Source organism: Micrasema longulum, unplaced genomic scaffold (genome assembly GCF_059751315.1).
Source record: "Micrasema longulum isolate JH-2025_06_02 unplaced genomic scaffold, ASM5975131v1 h1tg000389l, whole genome shotgun sequence".
In the NCBI taxonomy this organism is placed as follows: Eukaryota; Metazoa; Arthropoda; class Insecta; order Trichoptera; family Brachycentridae; genus Micrasema; species Micrasema longulum.
Window position 1 is genome coordinate 446,111 of NW_028277590.1, and position 23,469 is coordinate 469,579.

General features: G+C 29.4%; 1 protein-coding gene across 2 annotated transcripts; it reads right to left on the minus strand.

Annotated features, from left to right (window-relative positions):
• Positions 1-169: 169 nt before the first annotated feature.
• On the minus strand, positions 170-23,227 carry LOC148281956 (uncharacterized). 2 transcript variants are annotated; one of them, XM_088225817.1, is made up of 8 exons: positions 22,908-23,184; positions 22,448-22,590; positions 20,590-20,670; positions 18,651-18,759; positions 16,703-16,806; positions 13,419-13,509; positions 12,840-12,953; positions 170-8,906 (listed from the first exon to the last, which is right to left on the minus strand). In XM_088225817.1, exons 1-8 carry the CDS (start codon positions 22,924-22,926, stop codon positions 8,752-8,754), a joined length of 816 nt encoding a protein of 271 aa, XP_088081943.1. In that variant the 5' UTR covers positions 22,927-23,184; the 3' UTR covers positions 170-8,751. The 2 variants fall into 2 exon arrangements, 1 of the variants encoding a protein (XP_088081943.1); XR_015822203.1 differs by lacking the exon at positions 16,703-16,806 and having other exon boundaries at positions 22,908-23,227.
• Between the last annotated feature and the right edge of the window lie 242 nt (positions 23,228-23,469).

The following is a 23,469-nucleotide window of genomic DNA, read 5'->3' on the forward strand; positions in this document are numbered from 1 at the left end:
ACTTTCAAGTAATTTTATGTAGGTATAACATAAATACACCATAAAGCAAATATGTGTTTAAAAAATATTTTTAAATCTGACATGTTGGATCACTCATTTAGAAAAAAATAATAAGGTGAGTTTGGCGGTGACTAAAAAACAATTTTAAGGGCAGGAAGGAATAAAAAAATTATTAATTAGGTATACTTTTTTATAAAGACAAGTTTAAATCAATACACAAATAATACTAAGCAGAAAATATATTAACGCCGTTCCCTTTTCCCCATATTCTAATAATTTTATTATCACTTCTAAGTACATTATAACTACGGTAATACATATTACCAGACGACAAGCCACATTAGACATTATGAAGCTGGGATAAGGCTCACAATGGAACTACGCTTTATCCAATGGTTGATCACTTGATTTGACTAGATATATTTACGGAACAATACAGAATCAAAGATACTAAAACAAGCCTATTAGGAGTTAATTCTATGTAATGTAAACTGGCTCAGCTATTTTATAAGACAAAAAGATGAATAGAAAACAACTATGTTTTTAACCATTTATTTTTCTACCGACCGGTTTCAAAGCTACACAAGCTTCTTTATCAAGGTATAATTAACTAATGAATTCTATCCTATTTTATTTTAACAGTGATTACTAAATATTACATCAAACATATGGAGCTAATAAGTCAAGTCTTCAGTTCTTCTTAGTCAAGACTTAGTACTTACGGTGCCTTAATAAAAATGTTTTTAATAAAGACACTGGATTAATTACTGATCAAGAACTGGATAAGTTCATGTTGAAAAAAAATTTTATTAGACAACTTGGAAATCTTAGAAATTAAAAAAGCGATTCATGATAAAAAATAAATAAAAAACAAATAAACAATATTACCTTTACTCCACTCCTGTCTAGTTTCAAAGATCGTATCCATCTCACTTCACACATCCCATCTTTACAAGAACAACATAACAAAAAGACTTATTAGCTCCATATGTTCGAGGTAATATTATAAGCACCGTTGTAGCAGGGTTAATTAAATAATATTAAAACACCATTTGAGAAATTGTTATAAAAATTATATTGTCAGGTTCAACCTTATACAAACTATACACAAATGAAATATAATAAATATTAGGGTCGGCGCACTATGTCACAAAAAATGTCTATTGTCTTTTATGGGGGTATATCTCAGTACCGGGAAGTAAACAAAAGCTTCTTACTCGTTGCAGTAAGAGACCTATGACCGGGTAGGTATCTGCTCGGTTCACCAGATAAGGTGGAGAGTGCTAGTAAAGTGTTCCGCACGGGGGAAGCGCTTTATCAGACCTCACAGCTCACTGGGAGACGAGAAGGCTCGGCTGCTCGGGTGTAATGTTCCTCGTTAGAAAAGCTGTTACTGTTGAATCGGCGCAAGGCACTTACTGCCTGTCGTTGGTCCAGCATCCCTTAATATAGGGGCTAAGAGACGGCGTGGGAGACATAATTAGGGAAGAAACGAGATGGTCATTGATTGGCTATGACTTAAAGCGAGACGGAGATATAATGAAATAAGCAAAAACTGGGCTGCAATAGACAGTCTGGTTGCACCGTTTAAATAAAATATGATAGAATTCACTACTTGATTAAACTTTGATAAAGAAGCTTGTGTAGCTTTGGAACCGGTCGGTAGAAAAAAAAGTTGTTTTATATTTTATTTTATTATAATGAATAACCACAAAGTTATCTCTTCAAATACAGATTTTATAGATAATAAACTAATCCGCGCAAAGTTTAAATTCAATAATCTTTAACATTTTTATTTTGGATGTTTGTAGCACTAACTTTGTAGTTCATTGTTTTATTTTGAAGGAATAAATAAAATAACTTTGTTTAGTGAACCACTTATTTATTATCACAACCGCTTAGTTTCGGCAACTCATGTTGCCCTCTTCGGGGTTATATAATGGCTAAATATACATACGTAAAAGAAACAGTGAACAGTGGGTTAAATAATTTGGAAATCCTCGAAATCAAAAAAGCTGTCAAACAAAATTTAAATATTATAAATAATAAATTAATAGCCCTGTTTTTAATATTTTCCCTGTAAAGTCTAACCCAACCTTAAACACAATTACCCCCTCCTACCCCACCATAAACACAATTACCCCCTCCTCTATCCTTATCGACGCCCACTGTTCACTGTTTCTTTTACATCTGTATATTTAGTCATTATATAACCCCGAAGAGGGCAATGTGAGTTGCCGAAACTGGTCGGTTGTGATAATAAATAAGTGATTCATAAAACAAAGTCATTTTATTCATTCCATTAAAATGTAACATTTTTATTCATTTATATTTTTTAAATTAAGATTAATCTGCATTAGTGTAGAACATAAAATATAAAAGAATCTAGATTGAGATTATTACCGTACATAATTTTACTAATTTTTCTAGTCATTTAAAATTACATGGGAAAAAAATTAGGCATGCATCTAAACTATTATCTTATTTCACTTATTTGCAACAAAAGTTATAATTTTAATTTTAAATAAGAGTTTATATTTTGCACTGTCAAAGTTGTTATGCCACTAGATAATGTGTTTTTCGATAGAAAAAACTGTTAAAACGGAAATGTTATGATAATAACACATATATTAAATGAATGTGTTGATTAAGGGCCACGATTCTAAATATTCTTAGCATAGTAATCATACACGAAAGTCTTCTATGTAGTAATGATCAATATGTATCGACAATATGATCAATGGACTATGGGAAACGTCATTCAAACCATAAATATTTGAACATCAAATTACAAAATGTCAAATGCATATGCGCCCAAAAAATTGGATTAGTTTAATAAATTTGAGTTATGTATGTTAAACATTGCAATATAATGAAAATCAATCTACAATGCTTTTATTTTATGCATTCATTTAGTTTATTTTATAGCAAAAAAAAAGCTTGAATCGAAGTCAATTAGTTTTGATTTTTCAGCAAACTTTATTTAATAAATAATGTATAAAACAATAATTATTTTTGTTACTAAAGATTACGCTTTTTAAATGTATAATTGAATGGTAACATTATTTAAAGAGCTAAACAAAATTGCCAGTTCTGCATAGGGCTGCCGTGTCACCACGCATTCATAGACAATTTAAACACTACAGCATTTAGCTAAGCATCAAAACTAGGTTACTGAATGAGGCAAGTGGCTGCATAGTTATATTTATTTACTGAATAAATAAACACTAAATAAATACGAAGACTGGAGGGAAGAAACACGCTTAGTCAGTTTATTTATGAATTTGAGTTAAATATGCCAATTTGTAAGTTTTAACTGTACGCACTGTTATGTCATCCAAAAAACATAATAAACATTATCAGTCATCGACAAAAAGTTTTGGATCAGGCGGAAGAAATATGATCAGTCAATAAGAAAAGTACTAAATGGTATAATCGATGTGCCATCCATTACTGGGGCAGGTAAAATTCTATATTCCGACTCGTAGGCTGAGAAACAATGAAGTATTGTTCATCGATCAACATAGAACAAACTATGGCCTTAATTCTCCAATCCCCTTTTTTTCGTATTGTTAACTCGAAGACAAGATCTGGACATTTTTGGTTTAAGTTTACGATTTAAACGAGCACTAAATAAATAGTCCAGATCTTGTCGTGAGGTCCCTTATGATTGTCAATGCTTCTTTTATTATTTTTTAATGTTTTTAACTGTTCTTGTATTGTAATATTCATCCCTTTAAATGGTATAAATGGACAATGTCCGTAAATAAATAAATAAAAGTGAAAGAAAAATAGAATCTATTATTGACTAAGCATGTTTCTTCTGTCCCGTTTTCATATCACACAAAGTTAATGCTGAAATAATAAATAATATTACTTTTTCAACTCTTCACACAAATATTCATACTTTGTGATTAGATAAATTTCAAGGCTGCTAAACTCTGCTTTATGTCTTTATTATCATTATATGGATAGATTAATTTATTAATTGACTTACAAATATACATATAACTGCAGATTAATAAACTGTTACATTTTTTATTAAATGATTTAAAAATATTACTTTTTTTTAAACAGAAATAACAATCGTGTAAAAAAAAATTACATTAAATAATGTGTCATGTGAGGTCACTAAAATGGTTAATTTTGCCTACAGGGGACCATGCTAAATTAACCTTTATAAATTAATTTATCTATAACATATGTAAGTCTTTAAGATGAGAATAACCTTTGGTTTTTTAAAAGGACAAACGAACTACAAATTCATTAGAATATATAGTTTCAACCATAGAATGGTGCATTATTATTTGCTTAATGTAGAGAACTTGCTATTGCAGTATGCAATAAAACATTAATTCATTATTTTAATTAGCCATACATCACTTATTTCTAGACTCTTTATACTTTTAATAAAATTATTTCATCAAATATTTTTCATTATTAGCTGTACTTGAGTACTGTTTTTTGCAAAACACGGTTAGGATTTTTATGTACATTAGGTAGTTTTCCTATTTTTCCGAACCAAGAAGTATTAAATTAATTACAGATAATGTTTATAATAACAATATATAATTTATAACTCAATATGTTAGGATACGCTCTCTGACATTTCCTGAATTACTAACAATGAATATACCAGTAAATAATATATGGCATAAATAGTTCATATTGAAGCACCAAATTATTAATATTAAAGTTATTTTCTTAAATAATAATCACAATCATATTATGTAATTTTAATAAATCCTATAACATTCTTACAAGCAAACATTGAACTAAATAAATAGCATAATAAATTAATAAAATTTAGAGATCATTAATGTTATTTCATCAAACTTATCGGAGGCTACTTTAGTTGACTTCATAAGTTTCAATATCAGAAGCGGGGTTTTATTTATTACGCAGTGAATTCATAATTATAAAAATCATATTAAATTTCCGGAAGATGTCAAAATACTTTGGATAATTTTAAGCATCTTGTGTGAATTTAAGATATGGACTGATACTTACGAGTATGTATATCGATAATGTTATATGGTATTTTAAACATTGCTTTAATTGACTTAATTTAACCACTGTATTGTTATACTCTCTCGAAAATTAGTTAAAACAGTACATAGCTTTTTCATCCATTGGGTTTGTGGTACTGTGGCTAGTGTTGCGGACTCATAGATCAGAGGTCCGAGGTTCGAACCCCACTCTAACCCATCTTGATTCCAATTTTCTAATAGTGAGTTATTTGCAAAATATATATATTTTTAAAAAACTGTTGCGGACTTTGAATCTAATAATCAACGGAATAAAATCCATTGTCCAAAATTGTTTCCCTGTGAGAAATATTTTGATGATTACATTATACTAAAAATACATATAAAATGATATAGCATCTGATTGGATATTGGAAAAATCTAGGATCACAAAACATTTTCAGCAATTAAATTATTTTATGTTGATGCATGACATCCTCACTTTGACATAATTTGTCGAAACTCCCTTTTGCAATTACATTTTTTAAACATTAACTATGGTAATACTTATTATTTTACATTATAGAATATTGGCAATGTTGAATTTGATTGATTGTTGATAGGAAAAGCTTCTATAAAGCTAAACCGCAATCAATACAAAAAGGACAATTGATTTTAAAAGAGGTGATTCAGTACGGTAAATTATTTCAAAAATATATATTTATTTAAGTATTAATAATAGTTTATATAATATTCTCGTTTACAAGGCAGTGCTGAAGTAACTACCTAAAAGGAATGTGATTTTAAAATCTGTATCTTAATAAGAGAAAACACAAGCAATAGAGAATTTACAAACCTAAATGTCTCTTTTATTACCGGCCAAGTCCCCGATGGCATTGGAGATCACCACAAAACAAATCAAACTTATTCCAGGTGTAGTACGTTAATTGTTTTTTATACCATGGAACTGACAATCTATGTATTATATTTAATCGTCTAATCGACACATTTATGGTATCTAAGCTGTTTTTAATCATCAGCCATTTTGTAATGAGGTAAGTTTAATGGAGATAATATCTAGAGCAATATCAAATAGTTTGAATTATTATTGTAAATAATTTCCAGAAATATATATTATTTATGTAGTAACTTATGAATCTATGTTTTCAGGCAAAGTTTACTAATGCATTTAAATGCATAAGACTTAAGTTAACTGAAGGAGAGGTTTACACAATTATTTCATAGATGACCATAAGAAAATAACATTTCTAAATATTTAGATCATTTCACTAATTTGATGTATGCCTAATTATTTTAATGACACACTGACAATACAGCGCCAAGTAATTCACCTTTTATTTTAGACTAAATATTATTGTGATTTTCTGCGTTGAATGATACATTGAGTCTAGTTCTAAAAAAATGATTGTTTATTAATTTAAATAGTGCATACATTTATGATAACCAACAGATGATAAAGTATAAACATAATTACTTTATGGACATAAATGTTAATATAAGTAAATCTTCTCTCTTCCAGTAATATTGCACACAACCACAAATTAAAATAATATTATGTCTTTAGTCCAAAATCAATAACAATACTACCCAATTGATTTAATAGGTGTTTTCAACATAAATTATTTTATAGCATGAAATCCAGATAAATTGCCTTAAAACCACAAATATATATAAATAGAAATGCCATTACAGAAATATATTGATGCCATATATCCTAATTTTATATTTATTCCACAATTATTGGAAATCAGTACTTTTGAATCACTAAGAACAGAATATATAGTTGTGTGCAAGTCGGGAGTTGTACAATTTTAAATTAAAAACCTCTCAAATAGCATTTCTAGATATATTTTTAAAACTATGATTAGGTAGGTATGTACTAGTTCCATTACATACGATGTGTATTTTTCTTAACACCTCCTTTTTAATATTCATATCCATTTTCTACCCTGATATTTGCATTTTTTACTATCACACCTTTAATTTACGGTTCAACAAGAATATAATTCAAGATGCGAAATGGTATTTTATGGACTTATTTTATAAAACAGTCATATTTTTTTGCATTTTTAAAAAATCAATCAATTTTTTTATTTTTTCATAAAAAGGGAAACAACATTGTCTTGTAAAATTATATAATGATATTATGCACCTACAGATAAAACTTTTGATTAAATCAAAGGTTTGACAAAAGACCGTAAAAGTAATAGATATTATTAACAGATTAAACATTTTTTGTCTAATGTGGTCGACATATTAAACTTTGAAATATAGTTTTCACAATACACAAGAATTTACAACTTTATAATTTAAAATTTAATACAGTACAATCATTTGGTCCACAAATGTTACACACTATCTTAGAGATAGCCAATGGAATGGAACAAATATCTTCAGAATATCTCTGTAAACAAACAGAGCTTAGATTCTGTGTCCTCATATATCAATGCAAGCCTTCAACTGTCGTTAGTGACATCTCTAGTGCAGTGGGTTACAGGATTAGCTTGGAGCTGGAAAGAAAGCCTAACAAACGGAGGTCAACCGTGGTTTTCATAGTATTTCTGCTCAAGATATTCTAAATCAAGATCTAGATTGGAGGCAGGATCATTTTATTATAAAACAACTGCATTGATGATTCTCTTATCATAATAACGGGATGGGGGTCTCCGATACGTGGCAATTATTCCAGATCTTAACATAATATGCAGTTCAGTGATATATATAGTGATACCTGTTATTGGTGTGCTATGTAGTACCCATGTTGTTAAGGTTGATTCTTTATTTTAGTACATAATGATTGAATACACATCTTGTATACAATGTTGGTAGTGCACTAGCTATTTTGTGCTAATGTCGATTGTTTGTAAAACCAATTGCAATTTAGAGAAGTCAGTATAACAATATATACTAGATCACATTCATTTAACCTAACATTGATCAATCGATTGGGGATAATTACTTTTGAAGTAGTGTTTATATACTGCTCTTCTCTATATAATTAACTATTATATTATTCGTCATTCTTTTCAATGTACCAATTGTTCTAATAATGTATTATATTTTTTATGTCTTTTTACAGATTACACATTCACCAACACCAAGAACGAATACATGTACATTATAACCATACAAATTTACCCAATATGTTACTAAGTACACAGTTAGACAATTATTATTATTGATTGACATAAACACGCTATTTTGAAAACAATTATAGATTATACAATCAAGGAATATAAACTATTATCAATTGATAAAAAAAATATTTCTTCATTTTTTTTAGTCAAAAATAGTCGATTTTTAAAAATTAGAACTAGAAATGAAAATAATTTTTAGATTCAAAATCAAATTTTGGACATTTTAATCGATAGGAATTTATGATGTTGTTTAAAGGCGGCCAACACCCGATAATGAATAAGATCTTAATTAAAGTGCAAAACATTGATAGATCACTATCATTGATTATGAGCATAGATACAAATAAACATTTGCCAAATATATACATAATATACAAACTGAAGCAGATTTATGATTGAGAAAAGCATTTTATTGCGTACGACTATAGTAAGAAAGAATTAAAATTAAAGAGAGGAAACAATTAGACATGCGGACAAACAAGTCCTTAGCCAACATCACATTACACAAATAAGTGTAGGCCAATATGTGAGGCGATCAAGAGAGGGAGGCGACAGATAAGGCAACCAAATCTATGCCATTCTAACCCAAAAATTCTGAAGAAAATCCAACGAATTCCCCGGTTCCATTATTTGTCAGAGTCCTGCACGAGACGAATGCTGTCTTCGGAAATTCTGGAAGTGGTAGACATACGTATTGGAACGGGGTGATGAAGAATTGAGAATCTGTCGTGTTGTGTCGGCTGTCTTGATCTGCCGAGAGCATTTTTCAAATGGGACTCTCCTGTAACCATGGTTTAAATATAACAAAAATGAAGGAAATATTATTTTTAACATTTAAATATCTGTATTAGAAAAAGACTAGATACTACTTATAAAGTGCACTTTTGAATAGTCTCGAAAAAAGATGTACATCGAAAACATTTTTAGTCGGCCCTTGTGATGTAATAGCTAAGACGTTTGACTCACACACAGGGGGTTCCGAGTTTGATTCCTGGTGAGATCACAAAAAAGTTATTTTTCTCGAACCTGGGTGTTCTGTAATATACCCCTGTAGTTAGACCTCTTGTGGTGTATAAAATAACAAATAACAAACCAGTTATTTTTATTTTTTAGCCAAATATAATAATAATTAATAATTTTGGGCCCATTTTCTTTTAATCCTAAATAATTGTGTTAGAAAATGGGAGACAAGTTGTGATAGAGCGGTGTTCGAACCTCAGACCTCCTAATCTGGAGTCTGCAACACTACCCACAAGGTCACAACCTCTCTCTATTAATAAATATATATTGAAATGAATATTGCACATTTTTTATTTGATACAGCTTTGTTAGCTATTTCCTTGTTTTAATGTGTTAAACTCTCTGCAGACGGGAACAGTAGTGGTAGTCAGTGAAATGTTCTAGTGACAGCCTGTAACCAGTTTAGTGTGAACAAGAAACTAATAATTTAGTAATTGCAATTCATCACGATTATTTAATATTCTTTGGTTTTGTCTTCGCAGAATCAGATTTTGAATACATTTCGCTACGAAAGTAAATCACAAAAGTAGTTCCCTCAACAGAGTTTAGAGGCTCTAGCGCTTTACTGGCAGCCAGTACCTTTTAAAACATGTCCAATAATTGCTACCACCAGGCCACGTTACGATATTACTGTTTGAGTTTGGTGGCCACCAGTAGCCATCAGGACATTACTGGACGTTGAAGCGGAAGTACCCCTGCACACGGGGATAGTAGAGGGATATTTACTTGCTAGTACTACTGGCTGCCACTACTGCAGGGGGCTTTAGTGCCTGTCAGTGAACTAAGTAAACATACAAATTTCGTTTTTGTTAGTAGGCACACTAGAATATTTTATATGAAAATGTTCTGTTCATTAACACATTATTAACACATTAGCAAACATTAACTGACAAATTAACACACTGTTCACTAATCCATAAACATAGGGTTATTAAACATTTGAACACACCGTAGTTTTGACAGCATATAGTATTTTTAGCAGAAATTCTATTTGTCACACTGTTAAGTTCAAAATCATGTTATATTATTAAAATACACACTTTAACAATTAAAAGAACAATAAATGAGTCATTTTATGTAAATCTATCAGAACTAAGATCACATACGAGTATATTATGAACTTGCTTCATTAACATATTTATTTGCATTTTTGGGACATGTTTGGTAGTAAAATGCTGTACATAATATATGTATTATGTAAAGAGTTCAGTGTCAATAAGGAGGTTCAGTGCTATGGCAATTTGGATATAAAAAAATGTTTTCTCACACGCGGTAAAAATAAGAGCATTTAATTGTACAGTGAAGTTTCTTGAAAATGTACGAAAAAAATCATAAAAACTAACTCCTCTGAAACGTCACAGGTTCAGGTAAACAATAACCAATCAATTATAGCGTTGTTATGTGTTGTGATAAATTTCCGGTTTCTTGCCATGTTTAACAACGTTTAGCATGTTTTGACAGGTTTTCCTTTTAAATATCAAGAAAACTCACCAACTTGTACTCGTGATGTCACAGGCGGAATAATTTCAAAATTACATAACTTAAAAAATCATAGTGATGATAATAAAATACATTTAAAAAAATTGGTTTAGTCATATAGTCTATTTTTTATTTATTTTGTTAATTAACGCCCAAGGGCATTTACAAAAAAAAGATGGAAAGTGAAATTAGTTAGAAAAAACACAATCAAAAAGTTATACAAAGTTAAAAAAATAAAATGAAGGTAAACAAGAAAAAAAAACAGCATATAAACGAAAAATGCAAAGATATAAAGTTAATTAAATAAATTCTGTAAAGCAAACAAAGTAAATAAAGTGTTACTTAATAAAGCGTAAATAAATAACCAAGCAAGCATATTATCGTGAAAAAAGAAGAAATAAATATTTTTTTACGCGCATTTGCCAATACTTAAATGTAAAAGAATATTATAGCAAATAAAAATAAATATAGAGTAATAAAAATAAACAAGTAAGTAACAGAAAATGGAGACACAAAACGATAAAATATGTGATGAAATAATTAAGTAAAAAGAAAATAAAATAAACTAGATGTTAAAACAGTTACAAAAGAAAAAAAGAAAAGTAGAAGAACACAAATTAAAAAGAAAACGTATGCATACATGGTGAGTTTTCTGGTATTTAACCTTTATAAGTGCAGTAAGACATAAAACATTGAGAATAAAGAAAAGTAGATTCATAAGAAGTCCATAAATATCAATGAGAATCGTGGTTAAGAGATATTCAAGTTTTAAATTTATGGGATTGAGCTGCTACAAATAAACTCGATACTGTGGACCTGTAAGATAGTAAAGTATTGGACAGAATGTCTGCATCCGCTCCATAAGCGCTACCTAAACAAACTATGCAGTCTCAATATAAATGTTGGTTGGAAGAAGTACCGGAGCAATGAAACAATAAAGTACTCCTAGTGTTGACAGCAGGTGCTCTAAAATTTATCAATTCAAGTATTTTTGGGATGTCTTAGAAGATAATTTACAATTTTATACAGTACAATGAGATCATTAATTGCTACTCTTTCAGAAAGCATAGTTACGTTAAGAAATTTTAATAGGTAGTCATAATTCACATTTTGTATTGGAATGTTTAATTTGTAGTTAATATATCGCAGAAATTTATGTTGAACGCTTTCTATATTATAAACACGAACATTATAGCAAAGTGACCATATCGATGAATTGAATTTTAAATTACTTCTTACAAGAGAACAGTATAGTATTTTTAATGATCGTACAGACTTGAAATTTTTTGTGTTTCACAAAATAAAGCCCAACATTTTTAATGCTTTGCTTGAAATTTCATTTATATTATGTACAAAAGACAATTTTTGATTAAAAAATACCCCAAGATCTTTTATCACTGATGAGAGATGAACACCTAATAATGTAATTAAAATAAGCATTTTTTTTTATTAAATGGAAATGAATGATCCAACATAGAAGTACATTTTATTTTGTTTACATTTTTTTTTTTTTGCACCACAACAGGCCAGGAAGCCCAATTACAGTGGCGAATTACATATCACAGAACACCCAGGCTTGAGAAAAATCACATTTTTATTTTTTGTGTTCTCACCGGGAATCGAACCCGGAACCTTCCGTGCGTGAGTCAAGCGTCTTGACCGCTACACCACGGAGGCCGCCATTCCCTTCCCATATTCCTTTCTAAAAAGGTTTTCTGTCACCTGTTACACCACTCATTCAGCGAATTGAGTTTTTTTTTTAAACAGAAAGGCAATTTTCATAAGTCTTTATCTCTTTATAGATTTTAAGGTCATGTGCAAATAGTAAAAACATGACGTCAATAAAAAAATTGTTATATTGTTGAAAAAAAGTTTAAAAAAGCACCGGACCCAAATGAGAACCTTGAGGTACACCACTGGTAGCCTTAAAAGAATAAGAGAAAAAAGTGTTCACTTTAACAATTAACTGCTAGTAGCTAGCTCATTCAAGTAGCTAGTTAACCAGCTTAGAAATTTACCCCTAAAACCCATTTAACATAATTTAGTTAACGGTAATTTATGACAGACCTTGTCAAAGTTTACAAAAGTCAGTGTATACAGTCAAATTATAATTTCTTACCTAGTGATTCACTAGTATAATAAATAAATTTAAAAAATAAAAAACACTGAACTACCTCATTTGTTTTATCTACTTTTTATATTTAAGCTAATTTACCTGGTAATGATAAAGGCCTCATCGTATTGGGATCTCTAGATTTTGGAGAAATAGGTCTTGACGATGAGCGAATTCTTATTGGATTATTATTCCGAACATTTGTTCTAAAGTCTCCTGAAAATTATTAACACATGCAATTTAAATTTGTGAAAAGTAATTAATTAATCATTTACAAGGATCACATCCTTTATTTTTTTATGTACCTTTTCATGCAATACATGCATTGATCAATCTCGCACAAGTCAAAAGTAATACGACATTCGATCCAAATAAAGTGGATAGTAATGTATATCAAATAATGCTCATGAATGTCTACATTTTATGCAAACAAGCAGAATTAGAATTTGTGTTAGAAAATGAAGTAAACATCCATACATAATTACTCGGAATAAATTATCTAATACATTTACTGAACGTAGAATAAAAGCGAATTCATCGTAATAAAAGTTACATACATGTTTTGATTATAAAAACTGACAGTTGACAATAATTGGGATATTATAAATATCGAAGACTATTTCAATTGAGCAGGTATTTTTTGCTTATAAAACATTTGAAGAATAAGTAAACTAAACTCACCGTGTAAATACGAATCTTCACTTGTATTGTGAAGTTTAGCTGTTACTCTCAAGGGTGATTTACGGAGTAAAGATGTTGAACCCATAAAGTCCTAAAAGTATACCGAATCATTGTTAAATGTAGATTTGGCCTTATTGAAGCTTTGTGAAAAAGTGTAATTTGAAAATGCACATGTGTTTAATTGATTAGGAACATTCAATCATATGTTTTTGTACCAAATGTGAATAGTTAAACAAAAAAAAATATATATTTGAAGCTCTAACTTTGTGATTTCCCATATTCAATAATATAACTTAATATTTTCTTTGTATAAAATCACTAAATACATTTAATCTGCTGACCGGTTTCAGAACACAGAGTGTTCCTTTGTAAAGGCTTAAAATAAACAAACACTAAATATGTTAATCAAATAACAAGTATATGCCTATAAATATTAAAAATTATTTAACAAGGCCATCCCCTCAATTCTCCTCTTTTTATATACATATTGGTGATTATATTTTGTGCCAATTACTATAATACTTTATGTACTTCTTTACCAAATACTGTAAGAGCCCTCTGGGCATTTATAAATAAATAAATAAACATTGTTAGCAAAGGACTGTTATTTAAATCTTTAATTTAGTTATTAATTATGGGAAGACTATTATTAACAGCTTTTGAATGTCTAATTTTTCATAGTTATCTAACTTTAGACCTCTATTACAAATATTTAAGATATTTTATCCATTATTATTATCAAATGTGTGATTATTTTCAGTAAGGTGATTAGCGAATTCAGAAAAGTTATTATTATTTAAACACCTTATGTGTTTTCTTATTCTAGTAATGAAATTTCTACTTATTTTACCAATGTAAAAGCAAAAAATTAAAGAAAATATTCAGTCATATTATTTCATTAAAAAAAATGTCTGCATTATCATTATAGGTTATTAAGAATAGTTTGTGGCAAGAGTATTTAACAATATTAAGTTGATGATTATTGCGAGTCTTGCCCTATGAAACCAACTGTATTTATTTAATGGTCATCTATCAGGGAGATAAATACATATATATTCATTTAAATTGTATAAAGGGACAATATTTTGAGTTTGTCCAAATGTCAGAAGACAAGGACTGAATTTCACCCCGTAGATGACAACAGAAATGGAGAACATTTTAGAGAAGAGAATATGAAAGTATAGGCTTTAACCTATGACCTGTCGTTAGCAGGTTTAAGTGGCCACCTGTGTAACGTTTACCATTCTGCCTATGTTTTAGCATCCATATTTCTTCAATTTGTCCACCTATTCAGTATAAAAAATGAAAGATATTTTCAGCCGTCGCCTAATATGTAGATGAAATAATTCAGTGAGATGAATGTCACACACGTAAATAATGTTTTCAGTTAAACAGATGGAAAAATTTAAGAAATATGGATTCTCAAACAATGGTAAATGTGGCCACATAAACCAGCCAATGGCAGGTATAAGCCTTGTAAATATATTACATATTTCCTTCTTTAAAATGTTTTCAATCTCTATTGAATTTTTTTAGAGCTTTTATATTTATGTGTACAAATGACCAAAAAAGAGCTCAATTCAACCAAAAATCTAAGCATATAGTAATCTGTACAGACTCAAATGAAATACGTAAATAAAAAATATATGTTTTTAAAGATAAAATAATATATATTTTTTAAAAATATTTATGTTCAAAACAAAACTCCATTGATATTTTCAATCATGCAAATAAAGAGATATTTGTAATAATAAAAGTAAACTTTTGATATGCTTTATTTAGCAATATATACAATGCATGTGCATTGCTTAAAAATAACATTTAGAATGAAAAATTTTGATCCATGAAAAATAAAAGGTAATTGAGAAATAATTTATCCATGTTTGTAATTTTTTCAAAAATTGAATCTTTCCTTAAGGACGCTTATAGCTGTCATTTTACACCCAAAAGATTAAAATATATGAGGGAAAAAAAACTTTAAAAAATACATAATATAAAGGATTCTCATGTCATTAAAACGTAAGACCTTTTTAATCATTTAAATTAATCATATCTTTTTCCTTTTAGTCAATTAGACACAGGATTAAATTATTCATATTATTAATTTGAAAGCACACATATAAATAGTCAAAACTCTAAATTACTTGATATTTACATAATAAATTTAAAACAACCATAAAGTTAGCACCACAATTAAATACAGTTTTCATTATTCCATAATTTTTCTTGTAAGAACAGTTAAAAATTAACTGAATAACTAAAACTATTTTAAAAAGGAATAATAAACCTTATTATATAAATGTTGGTTCATAAACGCTACATTACGCTACAGTCATATAGAAAAACATTTTTGAAGTTATATCGATTTCATACCTAAACTTCTAACTTACTGACTTAAGACTCAAGATAATTACCATAAATCGAATTAACTTAAATAAAAAATAATGATTTACTCGCTTTTTTGAATATTTAAAACATTTAGCATATGCAAAATTTTCCAATTTCTGACTCATCCAATATTTACTTCAACCACTAATTTGTATGAAACTGCGAAGCAATAATGAAATCAATTGTTTTAAGTTTGATATAGATAGGGAGAAAACAAAACATTGGCTGCTTTGACGAGCATTTGACCTGCCTTTAGCACGCAATATGCTTAAGGCCCAGCTGGTTTTTTTTAAAGGAATAATCCACTAAGCCCCTATTTTAGAGGTGGGAAAGAGAGGATTTGGGAAGTTATGAAAAATACACAATATTCAGACTAATAAAGAAACAATCTTTTATTGTTTTTTTTTTTTTTTTTACAACTGGTGGGAATCAATTTCGCGTGCCAGTTACAGATGGCTGTCATTTTGAATAACTTATCATTTTGATTGAAAATCAATAAAGATTTTAGCTTTTTAACTTTCCAAATTTAACAGATGAAGGTATTGAAGAAATATAAATGTTCAAACAGGATCTGAATTATGTATGTCAAATGAGTAAAGTGATCATTTTAATCAGCCAACCCAGACTTATCAAATAGATTTTCCATTTCTATTAAAATATCGGTCAATTTATTTGTGAGTTTTCTATAAATTATAATATCTATCAAGAAAACGAGAGTTCTTACTGCCATATATTATTAGAATTTAGTAGAAGAGTCATAAAATACTTGTAACTGAACTTAATAATGAATCAATCTATGTAATTATCGCAAAAATGTTTAATAATTTATTATTCCTTTTTAAAGTAAGTGTTGCATACTACACAAGAGATTAATGTTAGTATATAGAGTTAGTAACCTTTCCATGTTCAGAGTTGTTAATAGACAAAGCACTGAAGGATATGGAGTGTGGCGAGCTGCTCGTAAAGTCAAATGCACTCGATGCCCTTTGTGATAGAGAATCTACACCCAAATAAAAGCACTCGGTAACCAATACAGCAATAAAATCAATGTTACAAAATAATTCATGAAATTCTAGTGAAATGTTCATTGGGTCCAAGCAAAAGTTATAAATCAGCAAATCAGCATTTTGAGATATTGATGTTTGAATTTGAATTACAGAAAAAATAAATAAAAAAGTTCATTAATGAAAAACGCAAATGCCCAAGTATTTGGAAAATATGAAAGACTTTTTAAAATGTTATTTAAGCTGTGATGATTAAATAATATCAATTAAATATAGTGTAAAATTTATATCTATTTAAATTGTACTAAACCGGTTTTATAATATAATTATGTGCTTAATTATCTGGTCATAGTATACAATTTCATATTTGTCATTTAGGTAGTGTAAATAAATAAAAAAAAATACACAAAAAAAACTTATATGGTACATCTCAAAACAGTCTGAAATGCAGATTCCCAACAATGGCAATGGCCCGGCAATATTTTTTATTTATGAATTTGATATATACAATAAATGAGATTTTAACCCTTTCACCGCAACCTTGATACGAACCAACACAGTAATGAAAATATTTTAAACTATGTCATTTGTTTCAAGGCATCTCAACATGCCTTGCCTGTGGTGGCATATATGTGTTAAGACATCATGGAGAAAAGGTTAAGGTAAAACACACATATAAAAAATCATTTAATCTGTTTTAGGTTTGCTTATTTTTTTTAATGCATATCATATTTAGTATTCATCTTCACCAAAAACATACCAGTAAGAACATGCACAAAATATTATTAAATACAATACTACAATAAATATCAAATGAAATTATTTTAACCGATCATTTAGAGATTAATAAATTGATGTGGTAGAGGTATTGTAAGGGGATGTAGTAGTATGACAATTAGTGAATGAAGCGCTCTTTAAGTATTTTATATAAAAATAGGGGAATAAGTCATTCATTATTACTATAATAAATTGAAGTGCACACAATTGGCTTTACAATGGTAAAAAAATTGAAAAATTATATGACGCTAGCTGGTGATATGTTTCGATTCATTTGGATATTTCAAATTTGATGTCCAACTAAAATATTTATTCTTCTATCTGCACCCAATGATACTCCAATTGAACGTAGTTATGCAGAAAGCAGCCAGTCCACAATTTTGAAAAAATAAATGTTAATGTTATCGGGTGTAGTAAGGTCAATTCTATGTTCTGCTAAAAACATCCAGACCGCTTACATACAAAAAATTGTATTAAATCACCTTCTGAAAATGGTGTCGATTGCAAAAATGGCATTTTCAATTTGCAAAAAACACCCGCAGCACTAGACAAATCTTACGGTTCTTTGAAAATCATTGAAACTGGTCAAATGCATAATTAGATTCTTGTTTGTCATAGAAAAAAAACTAATGTTTTTATTGTTTATCATTTGTTAAAGTCAAAAGCATTCCAACTGCTGTGTAGGCTTGATTATTCAGTCTTTTCACAAAAGTGCTATTATCTCAGTTTCATTTTTCTATGGCTGGCTGCTCTCTGCATAACTACGTTCAATTGCAGTATATCTAGATTATTATTGTTACACGGAAGATGATGTCAATATTTGAAGTCCACGCTGCCAGGAATCGAACCCAGGACCTCAATAATTCACCTTATTAGCACATATTGCATTGTTTTAGAAGTCAAAAAAATATTTTCTTCACGAATCATAAATTAAATATATAAAACAAAAGAAATAATAATGATACCGATCAAAAAATAATTTCTAAAATAAAGGTATTTAAAAAAATAAATAAACGTGATAGTAAATTACAGAAAGAAATATAAGTGTAATGGCAATATTTACCTTGTGGCCAAAAAGAAATCGGTGGTGGAGAGCGAATCATGTGGTCGTGAACTTCTTTTAAAGTCAATGGGTCCTCTGCAAGAAGGTCTATTGATGCATTGCAAAACTCCTAGAACATATTTTAATTTAATTAAGTATTTAAGAATTGAGAATAACCAATTTGAATAGATGAAGAAAGAATGGTAAAGCAGATATATGGCGAGCATTAATGGTGACGTAAGACGAGGACGACCAATGATGATAAATTAAAATCTCAAGTCTGGTTACGTCAAAAGCAGACACAATAGAAGGGCATGTTTGACAAGATATGTGGATGTGGAAGTAGCTAAGAATGTTTGTCAGGACAGATGCATGTGGCGTTCCATCCAGTAGTAAGTTTTTTGTCAAAAATAAAAATTACTATTAATTCTAAATTTTGTTTTGTACCTTTTAACAATTCTACTTTGAATTTCCGTTGGAAATTTCTCAAAATCCTTATTTTCTATACATATTTATTTATAATCTCATCCATATTTATTTTTATAATCTTTTGAACATAGAACTATAAAATACCAGAAGGCGCATAGAGTCAAGTTTGCATACATCGCACTGTGTTCAAATACCCCCCCTCTGCATGACATCCAACCTGCGTGCGTGCTTGATATGGCCGCGTAATGTTGCCACAAATATAAGATAATTTTGTGTTGTTTTACAACAAAAATATTTTACTGACTGGTATATAAAAAAATCAGGTACTTTTATAAGGCAAATGTGAAAAAAAAACATTAAATAATCATTTAGTAATAAAGTAAAATTACTAAGGCTTGTTAATAGAAAACCAAATAAAAAATTCAACAACCCTGGCAATACGAACAAAATGTCCGCCGTGTTTTACTAAACAATCTGACAGACGGTAAAATAATCTAATTCTTGAATAATATTATTTGCGAATTCGCTACTTACACATTAATTGTAATCCCACCCTATTCCCTTTTAATCGCAGCGGTATTTTGACACTTAAAAATGACACAACACAGCGTACTTGGATTTAAATCGGCAGTTGCGTACTAAGTGACGTTTACAGAGTAACTAATGGCCAAAATGTAAAACTACTCATTTATGAGTAGTATTGCCGGCTTCAGTTTGTTTTTGGATTCAATTCTATGCTTTTGAAACAAAATTAATTTTTACAAGCAATAGTCTAAAAAGAACATGAACATGTTTGATATATTTAATACTTTGCCCGGTTTAATTAAATAAAAAATTATGTCAAGTACAATATAATAAGTAAGTAAAAACAAAGTTTAAATCGGTAACTTTTTTGCAACGTAATTATTATATTGATGAAAAAACCTTTCTATATTTATGTATATAAATATGAGTGTGCATTTTTTATTTCTTTATTTTCGATTTATTCTTTAAGATATTAAATTACACTTTGTAAAAAGTAAATTGAGTACTTTTTAGTAACTTTGATTGTATCTTTTTAAACATGTTTTTATTACCTTACTTTTTAAACCTTTGTATAACTGCTACCTATTATTGTTTATAAACATTATTATGTATTATATAAGCACATTTGTATTATAAAAGCCCTATTGGGCGTTTAATGTATAAAAAATATAATAAAAATGCATAATTTGTACATAATAATGGCATAAAAATTATCATCATTATCTGTTTAATGAGAATAAAAAATAGAGAATTATTTCATTTCAGGTGCAAAATGGAACATTATATTTTTATTTTCTTATAAAGAAAACTATTATTTACTTAATAAATTTTATCTATGAAGTCTTTTAATGGTTTTGTGATAGTTTAATGTAATTATTGTTATAACTTTTCTGTATTAAGCTGTGTACCCCAGTAAATCAAATAAATAAATAAAAATATATTGCTAGGTATTTTTTGTATAAAAATATTATTTTTAACACAGAGTAGTTTATTAAAATGTCAAGACCTGCGCCATCAAAACCGTGTCATCAGATTCACATTCATCTAGTGAACTTTCTATTAAGCTCTCCCGACTCGCCATTACTTGCTGAAAAATAAAACAGAAAATGTTAACGGTATGTATTCAGAAATAACAAATACGTACAAAGATAAATTTATTATAGAGCACGTCAAACTCGGAAATGCCTCCATCTCAAAGCTTTTTTCATAATTTTAGCAGGATAGTGTGAGTATTTGGTTTATGGGAATATCAAACCAGTCATTTGTATTTTGGACACACTCAAAATACTGTTGATTAAATCAAATGATTTGAAAAGTATTTTCAGGGGTTGCCAAGAGGTGGAATAATTCAAATTAATCTCACCTACATTATTAATAAAGGCTTTAGCTCATTTACTCCTGAAAAATCAACAGATGGAAGAATTGAAGAAATATCAATGTTCAAACAGATGGTGAATAATACACATTGTGTAAAGCAGTTACTTAAACCAAAGTGGTAAACTCTTTATATGTTGGACTTCACCTGGAGGAGGAAAAATGTTCCATCTTTATAGTAATATCTATTCATCTTGTATTCATTCTATTGGGATCAGTTATTTCATTACATTACAATTCCTTCAGCTTAGTAGTGACCAATAGATATTGTTTTCTACGTCTTACATAACATTTACTTGAGATGCGATTGACTGCATTTTTATACACAGAGTTGATAGTGAAAATTAGAAAGACTCGCAGAAAAGTTTTAATCCAGAAAAATAATAAATTGTTCCAACATTACAAGAAACAAATGAGCATCAAGTCAAAGACAGGCGCCGTGGCTCAGTTGGTAAGACGGTCAACTGTGAAACTGGCATCACGGGTTCGATTCCTGCCAGTTGCAAGAAAAAAAATCCAAGAAAGATTTTTTTCTCAATTGGTCTGGGGGTTGTGGTTTAATTTTCATTACCTCCCTCTATGTCACCTTTATCCCACCTGCTGACGAGCCTCTAAATAGAGGCTTATCAGGTTATTCCGTAGTAAAAAATAAAAGTCAAATATATGAACGGTCTTAGTACGAAAATATTCATCACAATCATCCCCTTGCTATATTAACGAATTTCAAAATCATAGTAGAAAGGCTGGTGTCTGTCTCACTAGGAAAGTGATGTATTGTTTTCGATATTTTCCACGCTGTGTCTACGATTCTCTTGAGATTATTCTTTCAAGGTGAGGTAAGGCACTTTCTTAATTTTTTTTTTGTTTTTCAGTGTCATTATTTGCAGATTAAATTGTAATAAAGGCTTGTAATTGTAGAAAAGATTTAATCGGCAAAAATGGTATATTGTTCTGACATAATGAAAAACAAAAAACAGATGAACAACTTCTGAATGTTATTCATATGATAATATTTATTTTAATTGACAATGTATTTTTTTAATTAATCAAATTGTGAATTGGCAACATCCGTAGTGTAGTGGTTAAAATGCTTGATTCACGCACGGAAGGTTCCGGGATCGATTCCCAATAACACAAAAATTAAATGCGTTTTTCTCAAGCCTGGGTGTTCTGTGCTGTGATTCGCTACTGCAATTGGAACTAAGTCAGCAAATAATTTACTTCCCTCTTTTCCACAATCCAATGAAGTGTACATAATGTACTTCTGGATTACCTTCTTTCAGCGCAAAGATGCCAAGGCTACCAGATTACAGAGAGCTCCTTCGGGCAGCTTTTCTCATTTAGTAACAAGCAGTTTTACCGTATATGTGGGCACCACCAAGGAGACTTGTCCTCAGACACGGTTTGCGGTATGTGGTGGGCAAGCTGTTATTGGGTCTCCTGGTCTGTTATGGAGCAAAAGAAATAATCTGTATTAATAAAAATTATACCTGAAGAAAGGGATTATCTTGCCTAGATAGGCGAAGAGCTTCCATATCCTGAGCTATATTCCTTGTGCGACCCGGGGTCAAGGTCAGAGCGGATCCACTAGACACTCCACTGCCAACACTAAGCAATCCAGTGGGATGGGAAACTAAATCAAAAGAATGAAAAAAAAACATCCTTATTTTTATTTTTTTAATCATTTAAGCGTAAGAAATAATTACACAAATAGGTCAAAACACACAGCATAGTGTATTAAACTCATCGTTTTTTAAGCTGTTTAAATTATTTAATACAAACGGTTAGCACTGTTTTCATTATTATCGACATGTAAAATGACAGATTACATGCAAACAAAGAATATCGACAAATAATTTTACTGTAAGATTGTTTTACGGAATATGATAAGTTCATTCCACATTTAGCCTCTATCTATTTTAACCAATATGTTTGCAATATATTACATACCTGACATTGATTCTTCCATTTCGTATAATTCTTATGTCATTTTAGGACCAACCTTAAAGCGAGAGGACAATCACATCACACCCAACGATAACAAATCAACAATTAAAGGTCGTCATTATGCAGAGTTAATTGCGTAACTAAATTGTATACTGCGAATCAATATTTTGAATTACGTATGTTTACTAAATTAAAATTACGATTAAACACTAAAACGCATTTATTGACATTGAGAAAACCGAAATCGCCGTAATAATCTGTAAGATTAGAAATAAGAACTATAGACAATTTATTGAACTGATGGGGACGCGACCACGGACATCTGCATTTCGAAATATCGATGTTTCAATTACAGTAGAACTTCGTTTTTCCGAACTCTAGTCATCCGGATTGACAAATATCCAAATCGTTTTCAGGAAATAAAAAACAAAAATGTTTTTAATATTTATTTTATTGTTCAATCAACTTTATTCAACATGTTAAAATCCGTTTTTATTGTAATTTCAATTCGTTGTATTATTTCAAATGCAATAAAATCTGTCACTAACTAATCCGAATATTTAGA